A 24,573-nucleotide genomic window follows, 5' to 3' on the forward strand; every position below is an offset into this window, starting at 1 on the left:
ACCTAATTAAGGGCCAAATTTTCAATCGTACTTAACACCTGGCAGCTCTCATTCTGGCACTAAGGACCAGATTTTCAAAAGAAATGAGCACCCAACATGCTGATCAGTTTTAAAAAATCTGCCCCTAAGGGTACATCTACATTGCAAGTGGGAGTCAGCCTTGCAGCCTGGGTAGGCAGACTTGTGTTAGCAGAGCTTGTGCTAGCATACTACAGATAGCTGCGTAGATGTTGCAACACCAGTGGAGGCTCAGGCTAGCCACCGGAGCTCAGACCCAGGGAATAGGGTTGGCTCAGGTGGCTAGCCCAAACCTCTGCCAGTGCCACAACATCTGCACAGCTATTTTTCGCACATTAGCGTGAGCCCCACAAACCTAAGTCTGTCTACTTAAGGTGGGAGGCTCACACCCAAGCGCAGTGCCGCCATACCTTAAGTGACGAGACCAGACTCACTGTGACAGAGCCAGGATTTGAACCTGGATCTCCTCAGTCCCAGTCCAGTCCCTTAGTCCCAAGATTGACCTTTCTGTGCATGATAAAGCCTGCAGACTCAGACAAAGTGCATGGCCAAGTTATCACCCACGGGTGCAGGCACATAGAATACTCAGTGGCTTTTCGAATGGGTGATGCTGCAGCTTACATCCAAAGCTGTCTGTGCTAACAATCCTATGGCAGAAAAACTGCTTTTGGTGTGTTGGCACAATGAAGAGGTTTAATTGAGACATCTTTGACTAAATATAATTTTCTTTTTTATGATTGAAAACTGTCAGTACCTCTAAGGAAATACAAGGGTGAACAACCAGGAGGCAATCCCTAACTTTGGCAATGAAGATGTCTATGAATAACATGAAGCGTGAAATGGCAGAGCTGGGCTCTCTTACATTTTCTTTTGCTCATTGTACACTATGTCTGAGGAGTGTCCGTTAGTGTATTGGAGCTTGTTTTGGCAGCTCTGGTGCCTGTGGAGGAAAATCATGTGACCCATAAGAAATGTTTTTTTGTTGAAGTAAAATAGGATGGTCATATTACGGCCTTGCATTGGCTGGTATACATGCACAGCGCCGAAGGACTTATAGCTGGCATCATGTCTCAAACTATGGCTCCTGGAGGGAAGGAAAATTGCTTACAGCTTCTGTAAACTGAAATAAGACTACTTCTCAATTTTCCCAGGGTTAAATGAGTATAGGGCTGAAAACATTGGTAAAGAAAGGATGTATCTGGGTCAGATGAATCAGATGATGAGTCCTTCATGGAGAGCAAGACATACTATAATGATGTCACTACTCTTCATAGCAAGTACCCATGTATAATATAGTTAACATTAAGCAGAATGGAAGCAATAATTCCTGGAGTGAGAGTACTCTGGACAGGGCATTCTGGGATATCTGAAGTTTGGAGATAAGGGATTTTCAGTAGTTAAAATATAAATGATGAAGCATAAATCAGGAAAAATGAGCTAACAATGAAGAAGTCTGCTAGAGTTACAGCAGGATTGATGCCAGATTTACAAATGCTGGAGAACTGACAAGAAAAAGAAAATTTGTAGTCAGGGGGAACTTCAAGTTTTGTGGCCTTGATGAGGCAAAGTTAAAAATATTAAAAATAATGGTAGTTCAGCTATAGTTGTGGGAGAAGGACATTTTCCAGTGGAGGACTTTAGTCACATAAGCATTCTAAAGAAGGAGCTAATTGAAGACAGAGGACAAATGGGAAATAGAAATGTCAGAAATCATTCACACTGAAGTGATGTCCAAAGTTAAAACCATCCTTTCTGCATAATTTGAGTGAAAAGTTGGCACTTCTTGAACATATTTCTGCTAGTTTGAATTCTGCCACCCGTTACACAACTCAGAGAAAAACTGCAGAGTACCGAGAACCCAGCCTTGTGCCAACTACATAGATCAGATATTGAGGGGGAAATATAAGGTCTCCACTAAAGAAGAAGAAGTGAGAAAGGTGGGGTTTCATCCAGAGGAAGACTGTACAGGGGAATAGCAACAGTTCTGAGTGTGGCAGAAAAAAAATCACAGTGATATGAGGCAGGTTTAGCAAGGTAGGAGGTGATGTTGTAAGTGCAGAAGGATTCACAAAGGAGGTGGTTTTGTGTGTAGATGAGACTAAGTATGTAGGCTAATGGGAGAATGAGACATGAAGCCAGAATGAAGCACTTGGGCTCAAAGTAGCAATGGACTTGTGCATCATTTTACTTTTCAAAAGGAAGAATGTGGTAAGCTCCACACAGAGCTAGATGAAGAAAGCTTCCAAGAAGGCATGTTGGCTCGAAGTACAGCATTAATAGTCCTGCACCAGCACCATTTACTCTTTAGCATCTAGCTTCCAGCACGCTGTGTTGAAGATTTACCTTACAGCTTTACAACCTCCTAAATGTGTAGATTTCCAAGATAATCAAAATGTTGAATAATTGTGTTTGTTTGTTTATCTTAATACCAGAATAAATCTATATTACCATAAATCCAATTTTAGCTACTGCTGATAGCTAGTTTTGTTGAAATATTGTGTGCTGGGCTTAAGTGTTATTTATTTCTCTCCCCTGTTATCAGTCTAATCAACACTTATCAAAAGTTAGACCATTTGAAAACATTAGCTTTCATGCATAAAACTAAATCATTTTCCTTTGCCATGAAGCTGATTTTCCCTCCAAAAAGACATTTTAGAAGCTTTCCTTTTATGAAAGCTTTCTTTTTATGAAAAATTATAAGATTGTTCCCCCCATCCCTTGCACAGTGGCACAGTTCTCCCTCCCCTACCAGAGCATCCTGGGGCATCCTCCTTTCCCCCAAGAACAGAAGCATGAGAGGAAGGGGTGGCAGCAGAGGACCCCCCCATTATTTACCCCAGAAGTTGGGGTGTATTTGCTTAGGTAAGTGGGTATGGCTGCACTCTTCTCTTCCTGCCATACACTGAGTGTTTTCAGAGCTGTCCTAAGCATCTCAGAGAATAGGTCCATCATTGGCTATCAGCCCAGGCTAGAGCTCCGCAGCTCCTCTGGCCTTTCCCCAGCCCTGCTCCACTTTAGGTACCCTGCTCAGCTCCCAGCAGTTAGGCCCCTCCCTCTCAACATCTAGAGAAAGAGTGTGTCCTCGTCGCCTTATAAAGGCCAGCTGGGCCCTGGTTGTGGCTTGGCCACAGCTGTGGCTGTTTCCCCAATCAGCCGAGGCTTGCTGCTTTCCCTAGCAGCAGCCCTCTCCTAGGTCTGATTTCAAGCCCTTCAGGGCAGGAGTGGGTGACCCCTCCACTACACAGCAATTCTTGGCGGTAACATCCAGGAAGATGTATAGCGCCGTTTATGCCTTTCAGTGCTATTGTTTCATGATGTGTGCCCACTCAGACTGTCATCACTGTGTTGATTACCTCTGGGTCACATTTTCAAGAATAACTATTACAGTTGTTTTATTTATAATCATACGACTTCAAGAGCTGGGTCTCTAGGTACAAGCCTATATTACCTGTGCTTTAACCTAGCCCTGTAGTAAGTGTTATTTGATCTTTGGAATCCCAGTGTTCCTCTTACTCTGGTCAGGTTCACCAGGGTTTGCCTGTAGGGCAATTCAGTTGAAAATGAACTTAGAAGAAGTCTCACCAAATCAATTCCCTGCCATTGCAGGGGGTTTAGCTGTTGTGGCACCTCAGTCCTTCCTATTCTCTGCCTGTGTGATAGAGTAATTTAGTCTCTGGGAGGTGTAAATACTGTAGCCTAATTCAGATTATTGGGCTCAGTACAGGGATAAGTGGGTACGCTTTGTTGCCTATGATGTGCAGGAGGTCAGACTAGATGATCTGAAGGTCACTTCTGTCCTTAGGACTCTGAAATAGCCATGTTGTTTGTACTTTGCTCAATTACTCAATCCATGATTTCATGAGGATCATGAAACCTTAAATTGGCCTCCAGTTTCTAAAATATTTGTACATCAATTAATATGACATGTAATGCCTTGAAGAGTTCTAATATCTAAAATTGTAGAGAGGAGTTAAAGCAGACAGCAAGGGCTAGACTTTTAAAAGAGATCAAGTCCCACTTAGATGCCTGAGTAAGGACAACATTTTAAACAAATACTGAGTACCCACCAGCATCTCCCACTGAGACACCCAATTTACTTGGTTCTATTGACAGTTTATCCCCATATATTGAAAGCTGCTAGTGCAAACCCGGGAATATTACTTTTATACAGTGCCGTTTCTGTAAACAGAGTTACAGTGCATCCAACATTCATTTCACTTTTGCCGGTACTTGTTGCAGCTAAATATTGTGCAACCTTGCTGTGCAATTATGCTGATTGAAAGGATGATTATGTTGAAGTCACCTATGATGATAATGATCTTACATTTATATAGTTCCTTTCGTTGCAAAGCACTTTACAAATCGATAGACAAAATTACACATAGGAATCACTTCATACTCCCCCAAAACGCAGCTACCTCTGGAATGAAATGCTGCAACTGTTTAACAATGCACAAATATAATCATAGTGTATGGTAGGAAGTGAAGAAAATGTTTTCCAGCTGCAACTACTGAGGGATTCGACGTAACTAAACACTAGATACCAGAGCTGGAATTTAATTAGAACATTTGGGGTTAAATGCCCCCATACAACTTTTCGAAAAAGACTCCTGGGTTTTTTATTGTCCAGAATTGGTCATCGGCTCATTTTTATGTCTCACCTGAAAAATGGAAGTAACAGGACTCCATGACTCCATGCTAGGATGCTGATTTATTACAAACTCAGAGGGAAGAATACCATCTACTTAGTCACCTCGCTATCTATTGGGAAAGTACATTACTCAGGCCATGCTGACACTACAGGTGTCTGCTGTATAGCTGTAATGGTTAGGGGTGTGAAAGAGTGCAATCCCACCCTGACAAACGTAGATGTGCCAGCAGAAGCCCCTAATGTAAATGCAGTAATAAATGCAAAATTTCACTTTTACTGGTACAGCTTGTTTTGCTGAGAGGGATGGGGGTGGAATAAGTAATACTGCCAAGAGCACAGATTTGCTAGTATAAGCTGCATCCATATGAGCAGTATGTTGCTGGTATAGGATTCCTAGACTGGCAAAGTACTCAGATTCTGTCCTGCACCAGAGCTGCACTACATTCTACCAGTGGTTTATGGTCCTTGATTGATCCTCTATACAAGTGGAAGATAAACATAGTATAGCAGAGCTCTACCCTGCCCCCTACCAACCCTGACATGCCCCATCTACCAGGAATGGGGAAGGCATAAGCATAGTCCTTGGCAACATCACAGATCCATCACCTGGGTGGCTCAAGGTGGCCATAGCCACCATTTTGAATTTGCCCCTAAAATTGCTTACTGGTATAAGCATACAAAAATTAAGTTCAAAATATGAACATCTCAGAAGTCAAAGTTTTCCTTATTTTCCACGTTTGTGTAAAACCTGTGAAATGGGGCAAATATTCTTTTCTTAAAAACAACAACAAATATTAATTTTAAAGGAGATTTTTTAGTTTCTTTAAAACAATAATCACTTCATATCCATTTTGAAATTCCTGCATTTTCAATGTAAAAAATGGCAATTCCATGAAAAATAGTATTTCTGGGGATGGAATAAAATTATATATATATATATATATATATATATATATATGATAAATGATATTAAATAAATATATTTAAATGATATATATATATATTTGCTTAATATCTTGTGGAATACTATTTGACAATTTTACAGTGTTCTTACATTCTTCTGACTGATTTGATTCAATATTAAGTATAGCACCCCAAAGAACATCAGTTTATAAACTAAACTATACAGGGGTTACTTTCCCCATATAAGAATATAATCAAATATTAAACTTATCTTCTGTGGCAAGTAACAGAAGGAATACTAGACACCCAGACACTAGATGAGATGTACTGTCACCTTGTAGAATAATAATGACAATTTACCTGCACTCAAAGAAATGTCAGTTGGGAGCCATCAATGAACATAAGCCGCATAAATGTGAGGGAAGCCCAATATTATGTCTTTCATCTGTGCTATGAACTAACTTTTCCATCAGATCTGTCAGCTTTTGAGGAAGAACATTCTGACTGTTACTACTGCCTCACCTTATTTTGTCCCTTTAACAAGGACTGTTGGAGAAAGAATGTAAAAAGGCAAGCCTCTCAAAGGCTTGAAATTCAGCTTCATTTAAAAGTTGACTTTTATGACAGATTTTCTCATGCACATACAGAATTACTTTTCCCCTCACTGTCTAATGGCTTAAATGTTGTCAGATGGACTCTGTTTCAAGAAGCAGATCACACTTAGATCAGTTTATCTGTCATTCTGTTTCTGACACATGCTTTTCTGTTAACAGGTCGTCATGGAGATGGGGCCTATTGGCCAGTTGACACGAACTTGATTGACAGAAGCAGCCTCAATGGTAAATATAGACTAAACTAGACTCCATCTAATTAAGTTTGATTATTAAGTCCATTTTCAGCAGTGAACCCCATCCTCTCTCTCCCTCCCCATCACCTTCTTCACCACGTATAAGATTGTTCCATTCATATATGGGTGAGTTTCAAAATCCCATTCATAGTATGATAGTTTGTGTTACAGAATCATAGAAATATTGGAATTGGAAAGGGGACTTCAAGGTCATCAAGCCCCTGCTCTGAGGAAGACCCAAGTAAACCTAGCCCATTACTGACTGAGGTGTTTGTCCAAACTTTTCTTAAAAACCTCCAGTCATGGGGATTCCACAGCCTCCCCTGGAAGCCTATTTCAGAGCTTCTATCTACCCTTATAATTAGACATGTGTCCTAACAAAAATCTCTCTTGCTGTAGATTAAGCCCATTACTTCTTGTCCTACCTTCAGTGGACATGAAGAACAATTGATCACTATCCTCATTATAACAGACCTTAACGGAATGGCAGACTGTTGTGTCCCCCCTCAGTCTTCTTGTTGATTTCAGACCAATTCCATAATTTTTCAAGGTCATTTTGAATTCTAATCCTGTCCTTTAAAGTGCTTGCAACCTCTTCCAGCTTGGTGTTATCCACAAATTTTATAAGCGTACTCTCCACTGCATTATCCAAGTATGAATGAAAATATTGAATAGAACCAGACCCAGGAATTACCTCTATGGGACCCCACTAAATACACTCTCCCATTTTGACAGCGCACCATTGATAACTACTCTTTGAGTACGGTCTTTCAGCCAGCTGTGCACCCACCTTGTAGGAGTTTCATCTAGACCACATTTCCCTAGTTTGCTTATGAGAATGTCATGTGAGACTGTGTCAAAAGTCTTTCTAAAATCAAGATATATCATGTCTGCTGCTTCCCCTGTATGCCCTAGGCCAGTAGAGGAAGAGGAATAACAGTTTTGATGAGTTGAAATTATATTTCAGATCCTGTAGTTTAGATAGACATTAATGGATCTTAGTACACTTGAGAGAGGAAGACCAGGTGGAGTTAAGTGAAATTTAAACAAGGCTGATATTGATAAGATTTTGCTATGAGGCAGCCTGCAGTAGTATTATATTCCATTGCCAACTGAGGCACCTCTGTAAGCACTGGTGCAAAGTAGCCTGTAAGAGAAAAGAGGTTAAAGGAGATTAAAGAGTAAAATGAAATAGATAATTGAGAAAATTTAATTATCCCTTGGCAGGTTCTAACCATGACTAAATAGTTATTATATGTATTGTAGATTTAGCAATTGTAAACCACAGAAAGAGGAAATTATTCCATTTTAAAAAGCATATCAGAAAGGAAGTCCTCTTTTTTTGTGTGTGACAAATTAAAAAAAAATCTTTTTTGACTGTTTCAAAAGCTGACCCATCAAAGTAAAAAATAAATCAATCCCCTGTCATATTTCCAGTCAAAAAGATATTCTTTCCCTAGTAGAAGCTTATTGTAAAACCAGTGAGCTATTTTCTTCGTAGGAGATGTTTTAGTTTTATCTCACATCATAAGAACAATGATAAGAAGGAAGTATAAGAAATAAAACAGAGAACCAAAAGATCGTAAAGGGAAAACATCATAAAAAGTATTTCATGGCATTTTGTTTCAATGTGTTAAACCTCCTGTTGGCAAATGCAATCTTAATTAAACCTGAGCTGATATAGCAAGACACAAGAGGAAAAGCTGTGGATTACTAAAGATTAACTGAATCTGACCACTATCAACTGAGTTTTAGATATGCTATCAACACCTTTTCCTCCCCAGTTACCTAATGGAGCTTTAGTTTTCACATTATTGAACAAATGAGAAGAACAGAGCACCTGAGGTGCTATATAAAGCCAGTCTGGAAAATACACAATTATTGCAAGGCACCTAACTGATTAAGTCAGACTGATTACTTTCCACAGACCAGATAGGGAGGGAATACTGAACTCAGTACCTTTCCTTCAATATATTTTGCCAGCTGACAAATGTATGCTTCATATTTTAGACATAGCTCCTGCTGTTAAAAGGAACTTAGTAATAGTATCTTAAACAAAATCAGATCCAGCTATTAAGTACCCTACTTTGTTTTAGAGTAGCAGCCGTGTTAGTCTGTATCTGCAAAAAGAAAAGGAGTACTTGTAGCACCTTAGAGACTAACAAATTTATTTGAGCATAAGCTTTCATGAGCTACAGCTCACTTCATCAGATGCATGCAGTGGAAAATACAGGATTATTAAGTAGGGGGATTTTATATACACAGAGAACATGAAACAATGAGTGCTACCACACACACTGTAACAAGAGAGATCAGGTAAGGTGAGCTATTACCAGCAGGAGAGAAAAAAAACCTTTTGTAGTGATAATCAAGGTGGGCCATTTCCAGCAGTTGACAAGAACGTCTGAGGAACAGTAGGGGTGGGGGGAAATAAACATGGGGAAATAGTTTTACTTTGTGTAATGACACATCCACTCCCAGTCTTTATTCAAGCCTAATTTAATGGTGTCCAGTTTGCAAATTAATTCCAATTCAGCAGTCTCTCGTTGAAGTCTGTTTCTGAAGTTTTTTTGTTGTAATATTGCCACTTTTACGTCTGTAATCGAGTGACCAAAGAGATTGAAGTGTTCTCCGACTGGTTTTTGAATGTTATAATTCTTGACATCTGATTTGTGTCCATTTATTCTTTTATGTAGAAACTGTCCAGTTTGGCCAATGTACATGGCAGAGGCGCATTGCTGGCACATGATGTGATATATCACATTGGTAGATGTGCAGGTGAACGAGCCTCTGATAGTGATGTGATTAGGCCCTATGATGGTGTCCCCTGAATAGATATGTGGACACAGTTGGCAACGGGCTTTGTTGCAAGGAAAGGTTCCTGGGTTAGTGTTTTTGTTGCGTGATGTGTGGTTGCTGGTGAGTATTTGCGTCAGGTTGTGGGGGCTGTCTGTAAGCGAGGACTGGCCTGTCTCCCAAGATCTGTGAGAGTGATGGGTCATCCTTCAGGATAGGCTGTAGATCCTTGATGATGCGTTGGAGAGGTTTTAGTTGGGGGCTGAAGGTGATGGCTAGTGGCCTTCTGTTATTTTCTTTGTTGGGCCTGTCCTGTAGTAGGTAACTTCTGGGTACTCTTCTGGCTCTGTCAGTCTGTTTCTTCACTTCAGCAGGTGGGTATTGCAGTTGCAAGAATGCTTGCTAGAGATCTTGTAGGTGTTTGTCTCTGTCTGAGGGGTTGGAGCAAATGCGATTGTATCATAGAGCTTGGCTGTAGACAATGGATCGTGTGGTGTGGTCTGGAGGAAAGCTGGAGGCATGTAGGTAAGTACAGGTCACATAAACACCCTATACCGGAAACCTACTGGCCACTAGACTTACCTACATGCTCTCATAAATATAAAGGGAAGGGTAAACACCTTTAAATCCCTCCTGGCCAGATGAAAAACCCTTTCACCTGTAAAGGGTTAAGAAGCTAAGATAACTTCGCTGGCACCTGACCAAAATGACCAATGAGGAGACAAGATACTTTCAAAGCTGAAGGAGGTGGGGGAACAAAGGGTCCTCTCTGTCTGTGTGATGCTTTTGCTGGGACCAGAGCAGGAATGCAGGTCAGAACTCCTGTAAAGAGTTAGTAAGCAATCTAGTTAGATATGTGTTAGATTCTGTTTTGTTTAAATGGCTGATAAAATAATTTGTGCTGAATGGGATGTGTATTCCTGCTTTTATGTCCTTTTGTAACTTAAGGTTTTGCCTAGAGGGATTTGAATCTGATTACTCTCTAAGGTATTTCCCTTCCTGATTTTACAGAGGTTTTTTTTTTTTTTTTAACTTTTTCTTTAATTAAAATTCTTCTTTTAAGAACCTGATTGTTTTTTCATTGTTCTTAAGATCCAAGGGTTTGGGTCTGTGTTCACCTATGCAAATTGGTGAGGATTTTTATCAAGCCTTCCCCAGGAAAGGGGGTGTAGGGCTTGGGGGGGGGGGCATTTGGGGAGGGGAAACGGTTCCAAGTGGGCACTTCCCCTGTTGTTTTTGTTAGACACTTTGATGGTGGCAGCATATGGTCCAGGGACAAAAGGTAAAACAGTTTGTACCTTGTGGAAGTTTTAACCTAAGCTGGTAAAAATAAGCATAGGGGTCTTTCATGCAGGTCCCCACATCTGTACCCTGGAGTTCAGAGTGGGGAAGGAACCTTGACACATGCCTACAGTGTGTAGTAGAGAAAGAAGTTGCACAGTAAAATAATGGCTTGTTTGGAGGACATTGGACACCCTTGGGGAAGAAGTGCAGAAATACCTAATAATTACGTTTGCATTGCTATATGCCACTTCTGTGAAGCTGAACAATCTTGTTTAAAATCCAAATAATCAATCTGAGGCTTCTTGATTCCAGATAATTCATATTTACTGTGTAGTCTTAAGACCCTGAGAAAACTGTAGAAAATATGGATGTTTCTAAAGGATATTATGTTGTGTGAAAGATAGGATGAAGGCTGTTATTTAACGTGGTGTTCTTTTTTAATAGAAGCTTCTCTAGTCTTTTTCAGCAAGTGTTATATTAAGATGTAAGAGATACTGTAATTTTTTAAAAAAGAAAACCCTTCCTATTGCCTCTAGAAAATATCAATTTGTGGTTTATATAGGTAAAGGTAATGTGTGTGCTTAAATGATTACTGCTGTCTGGATATGTCTTTTAAGTTGTTATGGTATTTTTTTGAAGTTTCCTGTGCCTATTCCTGTTGGTTGGCTGTTCCTGGCTTCAAAGAGGTCGAGGGGGGTTTAGAGTCTAGGACATCTTGTTTGGAGGAAAATGTGTGAACATGGATTCTGTTACCTTAATAATGATCAGACAAATCCAGTCAGTACTTTATTATATGAATCACTATCCTGGGTTGCAAGAGAAAAATTAAAATAAGCCGTGAGCAATTTCCTCCATCTTGTATCAATTTTATACTAGTATTACATCCATGGACTTACCCCTACTTCACTAGTTAAGAATGGAACACCAGACCTGCCATTTGTTTACTGTTTTTATAGGAATAATTATTATTATTTAAGCAGCACCCATGTGCTCCGTACAAGACACAGAAGGCACAGTCCGTGCTCTGTGAAGCTTATATTCTAAGTAGACTTTTGAGGCAAAATTTACTGAAAAGCCTTCAGAAAGGTTCTGTCTTGCAGCTTGTTTATTTTGCTTGGTTTAGCGGATTTTACGGATCTGGGTTAATAGTTGTTGGCTTCATGGAAAAATTGAGTTTTGCGGAGAGAACAGAGGATGGATGCATGAACTAGGGAAGGAGGAAGGGCTAATTTGTTTTACAGTGTTTACTATACATGTCATATTCCTTATACACAATATGGAAATGAAAAACTACTGAATTCCTGTACTAGGTCTTCTAATGACAAAAGCCATGAAACTCACAAGAGCTTGTCGTGTTCCATTGCCTGAAAAAGAACTATGAGAAAAAGTCAATTTATTTAAACAAATTAATTTGTTATATAAAGAAATGACACTACAGTACAGAATGAAGATAGAAAATTACAATAAAATTACATTTATCACTAGCTAAAATGTCAATTTAGAAAGCTTTGACCTTTGTCATTTGCTCATTCAGTTCTAATGAAGGTAAAATGACTTCACAATCACTTTTTTTTTAAGTTACAGATGGGCTTTTGGGATGATGCCGCTGTCTGAAAACTCTTGACAGACTCTGCTCATGAAGTTATTGACAAGTTCTCCAAACTTGAGTGTCATCATCTCTTGGTTTTCCTGAGCTCTTAATCTTTATGGGATCCATTAGCAGACAAAATAACCAAAGTTCATATTGTCCTGCACTAGTGTCTATAATGTATGATCCTGAACCTTCAGTCCTTACTCTGGCAAAAAGTTCCTTTGACCAAAATGCAAATTTTGTTGAATAAAGACTGCATGATTGGGCCATCTCTGGATGGTATGCAAGGGGAGTTTTTCTATGTAAATTATGCAAGAAGCTGTCGACGCAGTTGAAAAATGTGCCATCCACCATGTAATAGCATCCATAAAAGCTTGTGAGCAAGGGCCCAATCTTTGAAGTCCGTGGTATTGGGAGCTGAAACCTGAAATGATGTAACTTAATCATTTGGCGTCCAGTCTTGTCATTCCATTGAATTGACCTCTGTATCTGCTATTATGTTCCAAGTGAAGCGTGATTAACACCTTGCATCAGAGGAGCTATATCAATAAATACAATAGAATATAATGTGTGGCTGATTATGAGCTGAATGGAATCTTGAGAGATGAATCACACATTCAGATTGGCTAATACACAAGACATTAATTTTCCAGTAAATATCAATAGAGGCTATGAAAGGAATAAAAATGCATATTGCTTTTTTTTTTTCAGTTTTAGCTGCTAATAGCAATAATGAGCTGATAGCCATCAACTCCCAGCAGCTGGTCATTAATCTCCAGTAAACGCCTTGCACCTCAGTCCTTACTGCTTCAATATTTTCCTGTTTGCTATACCACTGAAACACAGTGAATTTCAGTGCTTTATGACACCATTCTGAACCCACTGTCTGTTTTTAAGTAGAATTCACACACCCCAGACAGGCTTTAAATTGTGCCTTTTTTTATGGGTGGCTTCTGAAGGAGAAGGGGGGTAAATTGTGATCATAATGTGTCAAGTAATTTGTCTTCCTGCATGAAATAAGTTGGCTATTTCTCATAAACCATGACCTTTCATCAATTATGTCAGAGAAGTATTTGTGTGGCATAAAATATCTTTTTTTCCTTGTCTCTCTCAACTGGGGACAAAACTTATCCAGGCAATCTGATGGGCAAAAGGTCTATACCCTGGATCTAGCAGTCTCTGCCAACTGTTGTTGTACATGACATCTGTTTTTTTTACATTCTGTTGTTAAATTTTGCTGCTGAAACTCTCATCATTTATATTTTTTCAGAACCTCCCATAGGGCAGATGCACCCTCCACATGGCAGTGTAACGCCTCAGAAGAACAGCAACCTTCTAGTAATCATTGTGGTCACCGTTGGGGTCATTACGGTGGTGGTGGTGGTGATCGTGGCTGTGATCTGCACCAGGCGTTCTTCAGCACAACAGAGGAAGTATGTTGCTGTCAAATACCTGAACAAACAAACAAAAAAGTGGCCACTTTTTAATGTCTTTTCTGTTGTTAGGTTTCAAAGATGGTATGAGCAAGGTCCTCAAATGAGCATTTAGAGGATGTGGCATCACAGGCTGAAATATGTAATCAGATCCAGCCACTTTGTGCCACTTAGAGGGTGCAAAAGTTCCAGAAACTGGATGCAACTGGCCAGTGGAGAGAATTTCCCTGTCATATGGGAATTCCCAACTCCAGTCCCTTTGCCACAGATGGCCTACCCTTGATGGAGCACATTGGGAGCACACAGTAGAATGGGAGAGGGTGTGGTGATGCTAAAAAGTAGCTCAAACATTTATTGGGGCCGAGGGCTGCTTCTCAGAATCAGACAGCCAGACCCAGCCCCCTCATGGCCCACCCCATCTCTGTTCAATCAAACAGGGGGAAGAATCAATTCCATTGATTTAAGGAAAAATGTGATCTGTCTGCATGCCTGATAATGCCTTCTAGGTACCAGACTGCCTGACTTGACTTCCTCTCCCCATTCAGCTGAAAAATGGAGAAGTTCAGGCTCAGTTTTCAGCCTGTTGTGAGGCTTTTGTCCTGCAAAAGAAAGTTAACATCTGTTGTTCCTGTTATTCATATATATGTAAAAAATGCCAGAAAACAACACTGAGACCATTTGAGACCATTTTCATATATTTTAAAGGGACAGTATAGGGTGCACCAGAGGTGGCATCTTTCCAAGTTGCCGGGGTATGCTCAAGCTCCGCTCTGCCCAAGGCCCCGCCTCCCACTTCACCCATTCCCCCAAGTCCCCACCCTTGCCCCATCTCTTCCCACCCCTGCCCGCTCCCGCCCCATTCCAGCCCCCCTCCCCAGAGTGCACCCCCTCCTCGCTCCTTCTGCATGCCACTGAACAGCTGACTGCAGTGGGCAGGAAGCACTGGGAGGGAGCGGGAGGAGCTGATCAGCAGGGCCCACCAACGGTCATGAGGTGCTGTGAGGAGGAGGAGGAGTTGATTGGGGAGGCTGGCGGTGGGTGCTCTATTTTTTTCCGTGGGTGCTCTAGTCCCAGAAAGTTAAAGGTGACATCTGGCCCTGGTATAAGAAGAAGATATTCCACTGGAGTCACCTAATTTGCCACCGAGCTGGATTTTACCAGTTAATTGATTCAGAATTATACAGTAATTATACTATTGTGAAATAATGAACTTTTTGATATAAAGTTTAATCATGTTTTGCGTATGAGGATGACAAATAGTTAGTCTAAGTGCAAGTCAAAAGTCTATTGCATTGATTTTTGTTGATGCTTGAAAAAGAGTGCGAGCAACAAAAGGATGGTCATGGACAGGGTAGGTGTCCTTAGTCTCTGTTTTCCAGAGGCGACAAGGAATAGATTACCTGATGATTATCTGTTCTGTTCATTCCCTCTGAGGCATCTGCGACTGGCCGCTGTCGGAAGACAGGACACTGGGCTAGATGGACCTTTGGTCTGATCCAATATGGCCATTCTTATGTGACTAAATTGTTTCACCGTCTGCTGAAATTAGCTTTGACTTATCAAGCTCAGAGGCAGGGGAGTTTATAGTATAATATAGTAACTGGGAGCCAAATTTCCAAAAGAATTTAGTACCTACACTCAAGGCTGATTTTCAAAAAAAATCAGTCCCTATTTAGACACCAAAATAAGTGTCCAGGTTTTTAGAAGAGCTCAACATGTTGAATGCTGAGTTATTTTGACAATCCACTTCAACTGTGGGTTCCTTGCTCTTGAAAAGTCTGGCCCCGAAGCCCATGCAAGACAATGGGAGCCTTTCTGTTGACTGCGATGGGCTTTGAACACTGCCGAAAGCTCTTATTGGATTGCTACTGTGTAAAAGAGATTGGAGGATGTGGAGACTGTGTTAACCAAAACCAAACCTTTTATCCTGAAAGTGTGGGAGAAGGGGGAAAGTCATCACATAAAAATAAATAAATAAACAAGTAAATTCAGGCTCGAGGTCCAGAATTCAAAAGTCAGAAGCCAAACTTCCTCAAATTTAAGGTTGTTGGAGCCTCTTGTTCAGACCATTATGAAGAGATACCTAAACTGAAACAAGGGGTTTTAGATCCAGCTTCCAATGTGGACTTGCCTCTGATTTTAAAATCACATGTAAGTTTCAAAACCTGTGAATGAGATGACATCAAGAAAAGGTTGATTCATGTTGACTATGAGCGAAACCTTCCTAACAATGAAAGTTTTTAATACTGTAGTGTACAGTAATCTCCCAAGAGCAGGGAAGGCCATCCTTGAGGCACTTAAAACATGAGTGGGCAAAGCACTATGAAATAGACTGTAGGAAAACACTGTACTGACAGAGGGATGGATTAGGAAACCTAATAGCTATTTTCTGTCTGTGACTTCAGGGAGGAATAATGTATCAGCCATACTAGCTTTCCGGTAATTTCGACCTATATAAAAAGCAGGAAAGTGGGACGATTAAGAGGTCAGGTTTACGTTGTTCCGTCGTACCTACAGTTCAAAAATATGGTCTCTGCCCCAAAAACCTTACAATCTATGTATAAGACAAGAGACAACAGGTGGAGAGACAGATGGAGGAGTACAAGTAAACAATGAGACAAAATTACATAAAGTAAAGGGCAGTAAATAGAGAGAAAATTAAAGATATTAAAAATATGACCTAGGACTAAAGGTTAAAAGAATTGGCCATGTTTAGACTAGACCAGGGAAGGCTTTCGGGGGACATGGTAACAGTCTTCACAAATGGAAAAGGTTGTAATAAAGAGGACAGTGATCAATTGTTCTCCATGTCCACCGAGGGTAGGACAAAAAATAATCAGCTTTGTTTGCATTGAAGGACTTTAGGTTACATATTAAGAAAAACTTTCTAACAATAAGGATAGTTAAGCACAAGTTATGGAATCCCCATCACGGGATATTTTTAAGAACAGGTTAGACAAATATCTGGCACTGATTGTCTAGATATGCTTAATCCTGCCTCAGCATAGAGAGATTAAATAGATGACATCTTGAGGTTCCTTCCAGCCCTATGTGTTTGTGATTCTACTTTATGCAGTATATAGCCAATCCATGAACTTCACTGCTGCAGGAGTTTGTCAGGATTGGATGGTAAACGACATTGTGCTTAGATTGTATAATATAATGCTTATTAATGGCCTTTGCAGCAAGCTAAAACCATGAAATCTCACATGTGCAATGTAAATTAAAACCTGAGAAGTTCAAAAAACTCAGGTACTGGCCACTGCAAGAAGCAAGGTACTGGTATAGGTGGACCTCTACTCTGATCCAGTTAGGTAAATCCTCTGTTCCTAAGCCACTCCAGAGCACAGCAGCTAGCTAATAGGAGGTTGTCCTTCAGAAGTTGTCAGGTAGAGAATATGACGTTAGGCATCTGAAGTGGGTAAAGGAAAAATATGAGAAATAAATAAAGATTACCGGCAAGGTACTATTATAACTGATGGTAGCAAATGTGTACAGAGATAGGAGAAGCTAGGTGGAGACTTAAAGAAAGTAAAATAAAGTTCAGGCGAATAAGTCAGCAGCCACTAGACATCCTCAGTATGTCTCTGCAGTTTTCTCTTGGGATATGTCTTCTGCTTTTTTCCTTTCTCTCTTGCATCTCCCACCTTGACATTGCTCATTAGCTGCATCTTATGTTTTTGACTCTTGCCTGCCAGGCATTAGGTTGCATTTGTTGGTGGTGTGAATGGTGGTAGGGAAGACGTGTCATTTCCACTCCTTTCATGGTAACCTGAAGGAAATAACTGAGCTGAAAGTGAAATCACTTCTCATTTGTAAAGAGATTTTTTTCTTACTAGCACCTTTATATCAGCTGCGTTCCTTTTACTGTAGCCTGTTACAAAAACAAAAGTGCAGACAAGTGTTATATGTATGATGCTGTCAGGGCAAATGGGGTGAATTGCAAAAGGCTTCATTGAGCTTCTCTTCTATTTATTTGTCTACAGCTGCTGGGAGATAGAATCCCTATCTGCTGGAAGACTTATGATATGGTACAGTAATTGGTTTAAATCAGAGACAAACAGCTGTTCTCCTGCAGGGGACAAAACATCCTTTCCAAGGTCTGATGCTAATGAGTTATCAGCTATGTCTTCACTTATTTGCCTCATCCAAGCTGGTTAGGATAGTGTCTGCATAACAAAAGGCAATGTTTCAGCAAAGTGGAAAGAGCGTTCTTAAAAGATTCAACGTGTACTGTGTCTTAGTGAATTCCACAAGGTGTACTGTATAATACCATACTCTGTCTGTGTGTATTGCAAAGTTTAAAAGTAAAGAGTAGTACATCTTAATTTTTAATTCAATTACCAAAAAGACATTTAAGATTTAATAGTAGTTGCACCATGTATCTTCAAAGCACTTTACAAACAAATGAATGTTCATGACTCCCATGCGAGATAGTTGCAGTAAGTAAATGTTTTATTGATTGCAACTTGATCAAGTAAATAAATGGCAGAGCAGAATTAGAACTCAGGAGTTCCTGGCTCAATGGTCTTTCAGTCAGGCCTGTGATGACTCGGTAGATGTATAAAGTGCATTTTGGCATGAATAGCTTGTGTGGCTCAACAGGAGTTGGTATCAGAGGGGTAGCCATGTTAGTCTGTATCCACAAAAACAACGAGGTGTCCGGTGACACCTTAAAGACTAACAGATTTATTTGGGTATAAGCTTTTGTGGGTAAAAAACCCACTTCTTCAGATGCACGGAGTGAAAATTACAGAAACAGGCATAAATATATATTGGCACATGAAGAGAAGGGAGTTACCTTACAAGTGAAGAATCAATGTTGAAGGCCAATTTAGTTAGTGTGGATGTGGTACACTCCCAATAATTGATGAGGAGGTGTCAATACCAAGAGAGGGAAAATTTCTTTTGTAGTGAGCCAACCACTTCAAGCCCAAACTGATGATGTTAAGTTTGCAAATGAATTATAGCTCAGCAGTTTCTCTTTGAAGTCTGTTTCTGAAGTTTGAATAAGAGTTGGGAGTGCTCAGCATGTGAAAATCAAGCTGCTGTTTTTCTGATGACTAAATGTGCACCCAAGTTTGAAAATTTTGGCCTCATCGAGGTGTATCTCACTTTCCTCACTTATAAATCGGATTATACTTATCCATTTATGTAAACTGCTTTGAGATCTGCAGATGAAAAATGCTATGTGAATGCTCAGGCAGATTGTTCTGCAATTAATACCATTAAAAATAAAACAGAGGGGCTGCACGTTTTCCATATTTTTAGATTGCTTAAAGTGAGTTTAAATAATGCATCTCCAGTGAAACTTTTTAGGTAGCTGCAACAGAGAGCTCTTGATTTATATTTAAGTTGCATACGTTTTCTGTAACAGCAGATGCACATATGTCTCTGAATATGTGTGCGTGCATGTTTTGTGTACATACACTGTATGGTCTTGTAAGGATAGAACATATTGTAATGAATATACATAAGGAGGAAAGTTAATGTTGCTGTGGGATATATCACTCTGAATTTCTTAGCTTTTGTGTGATAAAAATAATGTTTTAATATACTTTTAAGAAATATAATGTATGCTGTAGCCATTTATGGAAAGTATGAGGCCTGCAGGACACTATGGGAATATATTCTGCACTATTCAATTGTTGTTGCTATATGTAGTTAAATCAGAAATTATAGTCTTCCCAAGAGGAACTTCACAATTCCCCTATTGTTTCTGGAAGGAATTTTTCTCCAATTGCACATCAGCTGGTGCACAGATGACCTACCCTGCTGAGACCCAAGTCCACCCCCTGGAGCAAACAGCAGTATTTCCTCTCACTTGCCCCTTTCATTCATCTCCTAAACATATGCTGTCAGTGAGACACCTTTATGTCTAGCTCTAAGGGCTTGGCAAGTGGCCTCATCTGGAACTAATGCCAGTGCCACTTCATGGATCAGCAAGCAGCTGGTGCTAGACAGTGAGACACGTGGTGGTACCTACCCCCATGCCCTGGGGATTTAACATATCGCAATAATACATTTATCTCTAGAGGCCTAAAGGCATAGCAGCCAGATCCAAGATAACTGGTTCCTAAGCCTTGTAGGACAAACCTAATTGGATTTATTTGTTGTGTAACCTGAGATCACTTAATATTTAAGGTTTTTGGTTTTTTTATTTTCTTAGATTTCAATTTTCTTAGATTTCAATTTTGACTTTTTCCATAGAAAGCGTGCTACCCATAGTGCTGGTAAAAGGAAGGGCAGCCAGAAAGACTTGAGGCCCCCAGACCTCTGGATACACCATGAAGAGATGGAGATGAAGAATATTGAAAAGCCGTCAGGTTCTGACCCCTCAGGAAGAGACTCGCCGATGCAGAGCTGTCAAGACATCACACCAGTCAGCCACAGCCAGTCTGAAACTCAGCTGGGCAGCAAGAGTGCCTCACAGTCTGGTAACAGCACCGCCATTGTGCTCACTGAAATGTCCCAGCTCTGCCTGGAGTTGTTTTTAACTTCAAGCATCTGTAGTGATATGTAAATAGTCTCTTTGGGGGGCAGAATAACACAGTCAGTCCTAAAATCAATAAATCTGGGTGCTATGGTCCAAATTTGGCCTAGCTGGATACAGTTTTATCTGAGAGAGAAAAGGCTGCTCATAATCCTTATACATGGGCCTGCCACCCTCCCATTGTTGCACTCCTAGACATAAGGACTGGGGAGTCTAGACCCACCAAAGGGAGCAGCCGGCAGAATCAAGCCAACACGGGGTGGAAATGTGCAATGTACATGCGTAAAGGGTGCTACGGTGGTTGCTCTAAAATGTGCCTCTGAGGGAGTCCCCTGCTGCAGGCCCCCTCCACCAATGACAGCAGTGATTAACAGGCCCAATACAGTTCTGGTGGTATTGCCAGCTCCAGGCATTCAAAAATCACAAGTCAAGCCATCCGCAGATTGGTTTAAAAAAATCACGAGATTTAAAAATAATTAACTTTAGGTTCTGTTTATTTGCCTTCTGATGTTGGAGTATTTAGAGTTCATGCTGTCAAGCTTTGCTCTGTAGCCACAAAAAAATGAAATCTGGGATTCTCAGATGATAACCAGTCTAGATTCCAGCAACTGGGGCTCTAACAAACACCAATTATCAGGAGACTTGTAATAAAATTGGGAAAGTTGGCAACACTGCGACTGGGCATGGTGGCAGATACTTCTTGTCTAATATAACAGCGTGACTAGCTGCATGGGTAGCTTCTAATGCAAATGGAGCAGTACATATGTTGAAATTGAGATCTGAGGGAAGGAAAAAATCACCTGGACCCACAATTGATGAGCAGAGTATATTTTATACAATATTGGAAGGTTTTAGCTTATCGTAATCAAATATTCCCAATTGGTTTAATGGATAAGAATGATTTTTCAAGAAATCAAATATTAAGCAATTCAATAGTGTCTGCAGAACAGGTACATTTCATTTTTCCAAAATGACATGCTACTTTGCATCAGTTAATAATGAATCATAGAATATATAAGGGTTGGAAGGGACCCCAGAAGGTCATCTAGTCCAACCCCCTGCTCGAAGCAGGACCAATTCCCAGTTAAATCATCCCAGCCAGGGCTTTGTCAAGCCTGACCTTAAAAACCTCTAAGGAAGGAGATTCTACCACCTCCCTAGGTAACGCATTCCAGTGTTTCACCACCCTCTTAGTGAAAAAGTTTTTCCTAATATCCAATCTAAACCTCCCCCACTGCAGCTTGAGACCATTACTCCTCGTTCTGTCATCTGATACCATTGAGAACAGTCTAGAGCCATCCTCTTTGGAACCCCCTTTCAGGTAGTTGAAAGCAGCTATCAAATCCCCCCTCATTCTTCTCTTCTGCAGGCTAAACAATCCCAGCTCCCTCAGCCTCTCCTCATAACTCATGTGTTCCAGACCCCTAATCATTTTTGTTGCCCTTCGCTGGACTCTCTCCAATTTATCCACATCCTTCTTGAAGTGTGGGGCCCAAAACTGGACACAGTACTCCAGATGAGGCCTCACCAATGTCGAATAGAGGGGAACGATCACGTCCCTCGATCTGCTCGCTATGCCCCTACTTATACATCCCAAAATGCCATTGGCCTTCTTGGCAACAAGGGCACACTGCTGACTCATATCCAGCTTCTCGTCCACTGTCACCCCTAGGTCCTTTTCCGCAGAACTGCTGCCTAGCCATTCGGTCCCTAGTCTGTAGCTGTGCATTGGGTTCTTCCGTCCTAAGTGCAGGACCCTGCACTTATCCTTATTGAACCTCATCAGATTTCTTTTGGCCCAATCCTCCAATTTGTCTAGGTCCTTCTGTATCCTATCCCTCCCCTCCAGCGTATCTACCACTCCTCCCAGTTTAGTATCATCCGCAAATTTGCTGAGAGTGCAATCCACACCATCCTCCAGATCATTTATGAAGATATTGAACAAAACCGGCCCCAGGACCGACCCTTGGGGCACTCCACTTGATACCGGCTGCCAACTAGACATGGAGCCATTGATAACTACCCGTTGAGCCCGACAATCTAGCCAGCTTTCTACCCACCTTGTAGTGCATTCATCCAGCCCATACTTCCTTAACTTGCTGACAAGAATACTGTGGGAGACCGTGTCAAAAGCTTTGCTAAAGTCAAGAAACAATACATCCACTGCTTTCCCTTCATCCACAGAACCAGTAATCTCATCATAGAAGGCGATTGGATTAGTCAGGCATGACCTTCCCTTGGTGAATCCATGCTGGCTGTTCCTGATCACTTTCCTCTCATGCAAGTGCTTCAGGATTGATTCTTTGAGGACCTGCTCCATGATTTTTCCAGGGACTGAAGTGAGGCTGACTGGCCTGTAGTTCCCAGGATCCTCCTTCTTCCCTTTTTTAAAGATTGGCACTACATTAGCCTTTTTCCAGTCATCCGGGACTTCCCCGGTTCGCCACGAGTTTTCAAAGATAATGGCCAATGGCTCTGCAATCACAGCCGCCAATTCCTTCAGCACTCTCGGATGCAACTCGTCCGGCCCCATGGACTTGTGCACGTCCAGCTTTTCTAAAAAGTCCCTAACCACCTCTATCTCCACAGAGGGCTGGCCATCTCTTCCCCATTTTGTGATGCCCAGCGTAGCAGTCTGGGAGCTGACCTTGTTAGTGAAAACAGAGGCAAAAAAAGCATTGAGTACATTAGCTTTTTCCACATCCTCTGTCACTAGTTTGCCTCCCTCATTCAGTAAGGGGCCCACACATTCCTTGGCTTTCTTCTTGTTGCCAACATACCTGAAGAAACCCTTCTTGTTACTCTTGACATCTCTGGCTAGCTGCAGCTCCAGGTGCGATTTGGCCCTCCTGATAACATTCCTACATGCCCGAGCAATATTTTTATACTCTTCCCTGGTCATATGTCCAACCTTCCACTTCTTGTAAGCTTCTTTTTTATGTTTAAGATCCGCTAAGATTTCACCATTAAGCCAAGCTGGTCGCCTGCCATATTTACTATTCTTTCGACTCATCGGGATGGTTTGTCCCTGTAACCTCAACAGGGATTCCTTGAAATACAGCCAGCTCTCCTGGACTCCTTTCCCCTTCAAGTTAGTCCCCCAGGGGATCCTGGCCATCCGTTCCCTGAGGGAGTCGAAGTCTGCTTTCCTGAAGTCCAGGGTCCGTATCGTGCTGCTTACCTTTCTTCCCTGTGTCAGGATCCTGAACTCAACCAACTCATGGTCACTGCCTCCCAGATTCCCATCCACTTTTGCTTCCCCCACTAATTCTACCCGGTTTGTGAGCAGCAGGTCAAGAAAAGCGCCCCCCCTAGTTGGCTCCTCTAGCACTTGCGCCAGGAAATTGTCCCCTACGCTTTCCAAAAACTTCCTGGATTGTCTATGCACCGCTGTATTGCTCTCCGAGCAGATATCAGGAAAATTAAAGTCACCCATGAGAATCAGGGCATGCGATCCAGTAGCTTCCGTGAGCTGCCGGAAGAAAGCCTCATCTACCTCATCCCCCTGGTCCGGTGGTCTATAGCAGACTCCCACCACTACATCACTCTTGTTGCACACACTTCTAAACTTAATCCAGAGACACTCAGGTTTTTCTGCAGTTTCGTACCGGAGCTCTGAGCAGTCATACTGCTCCCTTACATACAGTGCTACTCCCCCACCTTTTCTGCCCTGCCTGTCCTTCCTGAACAGTTTATATCCATCCATGACAGTACTCCAGTCATGTGAGTTATCCCACCAAGTCTCTGTTATTCCGATCACGTCATAGTTCTTTGACATCACCAGGACCTCCAGTTCTCCCTGCTTGTTTCCAAGGCTTTGTGCATTTGTATATAAGCACTTGAGATAACCTGTTGATCGCCCCTCATTCCCAGTATGAGGCAGGAGAAGAATATGCATTATGTTTGATTTCTACTCCATTCTTTCATGATGGGCTCAGAACTTCGCTGGAAATCAAACGTTATTGAGAGCTTGTCTGCACGGTCAATTAGTACACCGCAAGCTGGGGTGTAAATCTTCAGTGCCCTAGCCTGCACATACAAACTGGTCATGAGGACACTACTGTATGAACCAGCTAGTCAAAGTGTACTATACTGCTTTAGTGTGCAGTTGCAGGCTCCACATGGTGAACACGGCAGGCTAGCATGCTGTATATTCCTGGCTTGCAATGCACTAAGTCTCCATGTAGACAAGCCCTGAGTTTGCATTCCACTTTAGGAGAACCTATTGGTGGCGGGGGGAGGAAGGGAATGACATAGTGTGGGGGGGAACACAATGGAAAAAAATCAAATTAAAAATGGAGCAGAGAGACAACACAGTAAAAAAGAGTTTCACCATCGTAAGTGAGATCAGAATTTGGTCCAGAGAGAAAAAAAACTCTAATGCAAAGAATGCAATTTAAGTGTAGTATACAGACAGCCTAGCTTTTCTTTTCTATCCTTAAACTGTACAGGCTTCCCTTTTGTTAGAGAAACTTTTTTCAGTAATAAAATGTAATGCGGTGGGGAAGAAGAAGCAATATATAGATTCAAAATATAAGTATATTTGGCATGAGTTTG

At 41.3% G+C, this 24,573-nt stretch overlaps 1 protein-coding gene across 2 annotated transcripts in view; it reads left to right on the forward strand.

Annotated features, from left to right (window-relative positions):
• DCC (DCC netrin 1 receptor) overlaps positions 1-24,573 on the forward strand; it is a 948,489-nt gene that overhangs the window by 872,467 nt on the left and 51,449 nt on the right. For both annotated transcript variants that reach the window (XM_048850132.2, XM_048850133.2), the window contains exons 22-24: positions 6,346-6,411; positions 13,361-13,523; positions 19,734-19,960. In XM_048850132.2, coding sequence (XP_048706089.1) covers positions 6,346-6,411; positions 13,361-13,523; positions 19,734-19,960 — 456 coding nt within the window. The remainder of the gene's footprint in view (positions 1-6,345; positions 6,412-13,360; positions 13,524-19,733; positions 19,961-24,573) is intronic.

This window comes from Caretta caretta, chromosome 5 (assembly GCF_965140235.1).
Source record: "Caretta caretta isolate rCarCar2 chromosome 5, rCarCar1.hap1, whole genome shotgun sequence".
Taxonomy (NCBI): Eukaryota; Metazoa; Chordata; order Testudines; family Cheloniidae; genus Caretta; species Caretta caretta.